At 36.3% G+C, this 7310-nt stretch overlaps 1 protein-coding gene across 1 annotated transcript in view; it reads left to right on the top strand.

The window, feature by feature from the left end:
- The window catches only part of ocrl (oculocerebrorenal syndrome of Lowe), a 31951-nt gene that overhangs the window by 3450 nt on the left and 21191 nt on the right, over positions 1–7310 (top strand). The window contains exons 3-7 of the mRNA XM_015388415.1: positions 786–877; positions 2286–2324; positions 2644–2757; positions 6672–6863; positions 6977–7202. Coding sequence (XP_015243901.1) covers positions 786–877; positions 2286–2324; positions 2644–2757; positions 6672–6863; positions 6977–7202 — 663 coding nt within the window. The remainder of the gene's footprint in view (positions 1–785; positions 878–2285; positions 2325–2643; positions 2758–6671; positions 6864–6976; positions 7203–7310) is intronic.

Raw genomic sequence — 7310 nt, 5'->3', positions numbered from 1 at the left:
TTTTTTTTTTTTTTTTTTTTTTTTTTTTTTTTTTTAACAGTCTGTTTTTTTTTGTTTTTTTTTTTTGAATGACTCGAGTTCTGTGAAATCCAGATTTTTTATGCAGGGTAATCATATCAGGATGATTTCATACCAGCTCCCCCTTGCAGTTGAGGTTTTTTTCTTCCAATGGACATTCTGTTGAGATTTTCCGGGATAATTCAGAGGACTCCCTCTGACACATTTAGTGCTGGAGAACCTGAATCACTTTCCTTTCTGCCATCACAATCACTTTTTTTGTGAAAAGGAAGTGTGATAAGAGAGCTGCTTTAACCCCCTTGCTGTTGGTCAGATATTAGTGGGTGTGGTCCATTACACGGCCCACATGAACACTCAACAGAGATCCAAAACTTGCATAACACTTTTTATCCCATTGCTGTAGTGTAGACACTATATATTGTCCCTATTAACTCTGAATGTAGAACAGTTCATGCTTCTTAGTTTTCTCCCATTTTCTACTTATTCAGCTAAAGTCACCTTAGAGAATTACTTTGCATGAATGCATGTGCTCTAAATACTAAATATGCACTTTTGTTTATTCCCAGCATAGATCTCATTTGTTCTGAGTGCTCTGCATGAGTCATTTTTAATTGCATAATTGGAAGTTGTGATAGAAAATAAATATTTCTGCAGTTCATCTCAATATGATTTGTTTTTTTCTTTTAGTCTATGAAACTGAACATTTTCATCTTTAATAAAGCGTTATGGATTTATGGAAGGTCAAAATCTGTGCTACTCTTGTCTAGATTGGGTGTTTTGGCCACGCCTGATGTCGTCGTGTCTGGTCCAGTGGCCCAGTTATCCATTCCTATAAACCATAAGTTTGAAATTATACGAGGTATGTAGATTCTCTTTTTTGTTTTTCATCTCCATGTCAGTCATTTTAGTTTCACTCTGCATATGTTAAAATATTGCTACATGTTCTTGATATTTTTTGTGGACATCCGCCCTAATTCTGTCAAAGGATTCAGTAAAATATAATGCTAATGATACACAAATATGTGTTATTCACACTCCTTTTACCACATTTCTACAAGCTTTTGTAGATTTTATTTAAATTTAAGGCTTTAAGAAAGTAGTGCATAATTGTGAAGTGGAAAAAAAAAGGTGCAAGGTGTGGTGCGGATTCTCTTCAGCGGGAACAGCTGGACGCGTGTTGTGGGTTTGCCCCAGTGGAAGCTGCTCTTCTCTGAAACAGGCGAGGCTCAGTGGTGTTAAATAAATCCAAACTTCACATAATGCAATAACAAATGTTGAAACGCATAAAACACATCACTACAATGGATAAAAATAGCTGTTATGAAGCGCTCTGAAATAATAAAACACAGAATGCACAGAAAGAGTTCAGCACAAGTCAGTGCAAGACTTCTCTGACTGAATTATTACTTTTCCCTCTTGACTCATGAGTAGAACCTCCTCGCTGTTTGGCCACTGTCAGTCAAAAACTCTTGTGTTTGCCAATCAGCATCGAGCTGCCAGCTTCATGACGAGCCCCTGTTCCACAGACCTAAGAGGTTTAGGCTCACTGGAAGTGACATATTTTGGTGTGACATACAGTCAGGACCTCACTTTCTCGCTGCTTACCTCATAAGACTGAGGCTCAAACCTCAAAGGGGATTTCTCATAGAGACTGACGGGCAGCTTCCTGCTGTTCCAGAGCAGGGGGGGAGAACGAGCAGCTGATTAATGTGCCACAGTCTCATGAAATCAGGCACATTTTTGCGCATATTTGATGCAGTTTAATGACTATTTTAATGAAGTTTGAATGCATATTTTACCACTCCTTGTTATAAATTTCCAGGGGAGTTTTAGCCTTTTTAGTATTCAATGCAAAACCACCACTGGTTTGCCCGTACCAGCTTTGTATCTTTAGAAATGGACTAATTTGCTCAATTTTCTTCTTAAAAGAATCAGTAATAAGCGGCATTCACAGACATGAACCACTTTGTGTTAAATCAAAATAGCTGTAATTTTTTCACTTGTAAGGTGTCAAACTGGGGAAATTCAAAGGTGTTTTCATTACTATTTTAGGTGTTTTTTAACTTTTTTGAACCTTCACTGAAGGTCAGGTCAAATTGCTGTAAAATTGAAGGTCTAGGCCAGTAGCATTTTCATTTTCACTTCAAAGGAAAATATTGGAAATAATCCAGATCCTGCTCCTCAGAAAAATCTGTAACACTGCTGGTCCACTCCCAGTGCAGACCTTTGAACTTCACTGTTTTCCCGTCTTTCTCGTTTCCCTCCAGAAGCTGAAGAGGCTCTTCTTATCGACTTCTCTGACAATCGTGAGTACTTTTTGTCTCCTTTGAATTAACTTTATGCATCCAATTAGATTTTCTCTTTATTTTCCTAGTTCATCCAGAGATTTTTAGTTTTTCAAGCGTTAATGCAGCTCCCCTTTACATTCTTACATGTGTCGAGCATGCCTGCAGCCAAGTGCCTTTATTTAGTTGGTCTGCAAGTAGCCAGGGCTCGCTGAAAGAATGCTGACTTGTGTTCCTGTTGCGCCACGTCTCTTTTGTTACTAAGCCACTTTGCATCTCTCTTGCAATTACAAAATCCAAACGTGTCTGACATGCATCTGTTTTGCTCCCTCGTCTTAAGCGTCTATTAAAATCCGACTAAAAGGAGAAAAGGCTCCAGAGCTGATGCTTGAACTCCAGGATGACGAGCGGACTCAGACGTTCTTAACCCAGGTGAAAAGTGCTCAAGAGCGAGGTGAGACTGGCTGCTTAGAGTAAGATGATAAATTATTGAGTCACTCATCTAACATTTATTTACCTAGGGTGGATTTCACCACTCGCTGATCTCTGTGTGCTCTTACCTTCGCACATGAAAAAACAACTTTTAGAGATACTTTTAAAATGCCCTAAATTGACTTTTCTATTTCTTTTAATGCACTCAAACAGAATAAGACATTAGTATATTATTGGAATGATTAATGTTTTATAATTGTAGCTGCAATTTGATTTATGGGCTTAACAAAATTTGTTTTTGTTTTTTTGCATGAACTTGCACATATGCATGTATTTAGCTACTTTTATTAGTGTCTGTACCTCAGAGCATTGAAAAAAACTGTTCCAACATGCTGGAATATGTGTTGAGTCAGTGAGATAAATGCTTCATTAACTGCTAGCCATAATAATATGAAGCCACTGTGTTTTGCATATATATGATATATTTCATTGTGTTTCTTGCTTAAAGTGATATTGCTTGCTTAAAGTGACATGGACCTAATCTCAATCTGTCCCAACTAAAGGATTACATTAGTGAGAAATAAAAAGCCCCCACCAAAATGCTATATTAAATAATTTGTTTATTATAATTTTATGATGGTGTTAGATGTTTTTATTACCTTGATTAGAAAAATAAAAGATAGTTGGTACGGTTAGAGAATTTTGATCTAACAAATAGGGTTTTGAATTGGAAATGGTTGTATAGGTTATGGTTATTATTTCAGTTTTTTTATTTATTTTTACGCGCTGGCATTGAGTTGCTGACTGGGTGGTAACCCCTCATACTTAACATGCATGTAGTGACAGCGGAAGATAATAAAAGGAAGTGAGTCGCAGTTCAGCTGCACTTTTCCCTTAATTGTGAAAGCTTTTAAAAGTTAACTCTTAATGTCCAATCAAATGAGAGTAGATATAAGATTGTTGAGGGACAACTCTAGTATTTCTTTTTCCTCTGGGACAAAAAGTTATGATTTAAGCCTTAATACAGTGCAAACAATCTGTGTGAATATTTGTTGTTTGTAACACTTGGGGGTTAGTATGCATTAAAGCCCGCAGGGCTGCTGCCAGGACTGTATAATGTGTGGCTGACATATAATCCTATAGTCAGGTTACATAATATTTGCATCACATAGGACTATTTTGAATGCAGTAAACCATGATGAGAGACACAACAGTAAAGATAACATGGATTTATTAAAACGGATATTTTTGTGACAATATTTCTAAAAAAAAATGTCTCTAAATATTTTTCCAAAGGCAAACGACTTGAACGTGCTGCAGCAACAGACATTGGAATCTGGTTTTAGCAAAAGGTTTCTCATATTTTTAATCTAAAAATGCTGACAGATTATCTTTTAGCTATTGAAAAAGGGTCAGACTGGGACATTTTATCTTTAACTTTATCATTAACAAACATTTGTTTAATGCTGAAATTGAAAACATCTGATTTATATGTGTCTTCTACCTATATTTTAGGGAATTAGAGGTTTAAATGATGAGTCTTTTAGTTTAAAATTGGTGCATGCACAGATGACTCATGGGAGGTAGTCACAGAAACTAGGGGACGCAAATTATGGGTTAATGAATTGATCTACAGTTGGTTGATCGCATGGATAGTCTAACCATTAAAGGTATTGTGGAGGATTTTTTTCTCACATTTAAAAAATTCACAATTCACAATTCTCACATTTAAAAAATCCACTTAAAAAATAAAATAAAATAAAAAAAATGCACATGCACAACCCTGTACCTTCTCCCAAGAGGAAATGCCTATTACCGTAAATGCCTCATCATCATTATTGGTGTTAACGTTTTAGTCTACAAGTAATTCTAGAAAATGTCACATCTTGTCATCAACACTTAAACCAGCTGGTTAAACGGGCGCTATCTAGGTGGTAATTTAAGGAGTCTATCAAAGAATTATTTACTTACAAACGGAACATAATAAAATTCATTCTGCATCATTGTTGCCATTAAGGAGTGTAAATAATGCTGGACTGGTTTCTGCATCCATTCATGGTTCTATTTTAGCACGCTTATGCTCTGGCATTACTTCTCTTGCAAATACTAGTGACGCTCCGCTTAAGAATGAACAGTGACGCCCTCTAATGGGCAGCGGTAACATTACAACACGGACTGAAATTCTTCCTAAGCGGATGATATTAACTAATTATATGGAACAAATTATTATCTAATAAACCATTAATCCACAATAATTAGTCACTTATTTATTTACATCCCTAAAAGCAACATTATGGTAAAGTGGCTTTAGCGGGTTACAGAGGTATGCTGAGCTACAGCATCATCATTAAAAAGGATGCAGCTCTTATGTACACACTGCAATATGGAACCAGCATTATCTCATTTTTCCACCCTGTTTCAAAAATGTGCATTTATGCTCTCCCAAAACTAAATCAACAAAATGCCTTTCTGGTTACACCTTATTTCGTCCCTGTGTGGATTGGGCGTAAGAACATTCTTAACAGTTTTGAATCATTTTCTTCAGTCAGTTTATTTTATCTTTTAGTCGTGCAAAGCTGGGGTCTTTGGTTGTGTTTTACTAGTTCAGTTTGAGAAAGAGTTATTGCATGTGATAAAAAGAGCAAGTTGGCAAAAAGTAGTCCAGTTGCCTAAATCGTTACCTAGCTGTTCCCTGTCCACGCTTCAGTGGGAGTGTTGAATTTCTATCCTGCTTGTTGCTTGTGCCAAACACTGGAGAGGTACATATTTTTAAAGGCAGGTTTCGCTAAAGAAGACACTTACAAATATCCTAGTTAAACCTGTCCATCTAGTTAAATACCTCTTACTGTACGCTTTGTTTCACTGATTAGATCTAGTGCTCAGACTGTTCTAAAGTCAAACTCACTCTAGTTAGAATTTGTCTCAGAACAACATGGTTTGATCCACTCTGTATTTGTTTTTGTTCATTTGTTCTTTAGATAATTTAAAAAAACACACATTTCAGAAGGTCCTCTGGTGATATCACACCAGGCACGAGACAACAGACCAGTTCTTATCATTTTTATTATCATTCTCTTTCACTTTGTGCGTCTTTTAAAGTATATTTAGTTTTAAAATATTTTATTTTCATTTTTAAAGCTGTACAAGGTGAGCTGTATTTGAGAACAGAAGATTGACTTCAAGAAAAAATTAACATTAAAACAAGAAGTGGTTCTTTGATGATAAGGGGTTTGTCTGGAATGGTCAGAATTTATTTAAATACAGCTTCAGTGATTCTTTTATGGAAAATTATAAAACATTGTAAGATTGTTGATTTTTTTTTTTTTTATGTCAGAGGTGGTGTTAACCTTTTGCCATGCAAAAAGTAAAACTTGCAGTATCTTAATAAGATAAAGTTTTTTTTTTTAGGTATTTGTAAATTATATATAGTTTCTTTGATTTAAAATCCGTGCTGTTTTTAGCCAAATATTTGTATAAAAAATGTATGTTTCTAAGTTTGCTTTAAAAAACAACACTCTGTAAGCTTGACCCAAGTGTGAGATTAATTTGGGATACATTAAATGATTTTCTTCAGGTCAATATACAGCCCTTGGTACATATTGCTGCGCCGTGCAGGCTGCGTTTCTCATAAACTCACCTATGTTACTGAAGAGGGTTGGATTACCGGGTTCTTTGCCAGCACATTTCAGCGTAGTGGACCTTCATGCTGAAAGTTGTCACCATTACGCTGAAATTAGGCTGTTATGCTCATTTTTTAGGAGCCTATGAGTCCTAATAATTTTATGGTCGCTATCAGACATATACTAAAAGTTATTTGGTATTAATTGTTTGTCTCATGCAATTTTTTTGTTTAAATTGTTTTTTAAAAAAGTAAATATTACAGTAATTTATATTAATTATTGAATATATTTTGACTAAATGATGTGCTCTCTCTAGTTGCAGCCAAACCAAGTAAACCTAAAGCGATGGAGCCCCTCACGCCAGCAGCCTACAGAGGCCCCGTCCCCATACCGCCACAAAGGCCAACAAAGACAGCTAACAGCTTTCCTGGTGGAGACAATCAAGCTAAAAGTATCAAAGCTCCAGTGTCCAACCTCAATAATACAGCAGCAAATCATAATTCTACAGGTAATGCATAGATCCACTGGTTTACAAATGAAATCTTTGTTTTCAATCTTACAATTGATCTTTTCTTGCTTTATTCGTCTTTGCTATTCATTTGTGTTTACTTATCCAACCAGATTATGCATATGTGGACAGTTTAAAGAACACCGTTAAAGTGGAAGAGAAGAAGAATCAACAGAATCGCATTGTTGCCTCCAGGGAGCCGCCTCCTATCCCCACTCTACCTCCCCGTAAAGCATCCTTCCCTCCATCCAACCCTCTTCCTCCTGCACCCATCCCAAAGGAGTCCTCTGCAGCCCTACAGGCCAGAGGCAGCTCCGTTATACCCAACACCAAGTCAGAGTAAGTCAGGCTGGACAACTTTATGGTCAGTGTAATTTTTCTGAATTATTATTGTCTTTTCAAAATCTCACCTCTTTTTCCATCCATTAGGTTCAAGTCCGAGTTTGG

The sequence above is a fragment of the Cyprinodon variegatus genome, unplaced genomic scaffold (assembly GCF_000732505.1).
Source record: "Cyprinodon variegatus isolate N-32 unplaced genomic scaffold, C_variegatus-1.0 Scaffold19, whole genome shotgun sequence".
Classification (NCBI taxonomy): domain Eukaryota; kingdom Metazoa; phylum Chordata; class Actinopteri; order Cyprinodontiformes; family Cyprinodontidae; genus Cyprinodon; species Cyprinodon variegatus.
This window is presented reverse-complemented; position numbering and strand designations above follow the sequence as displayed.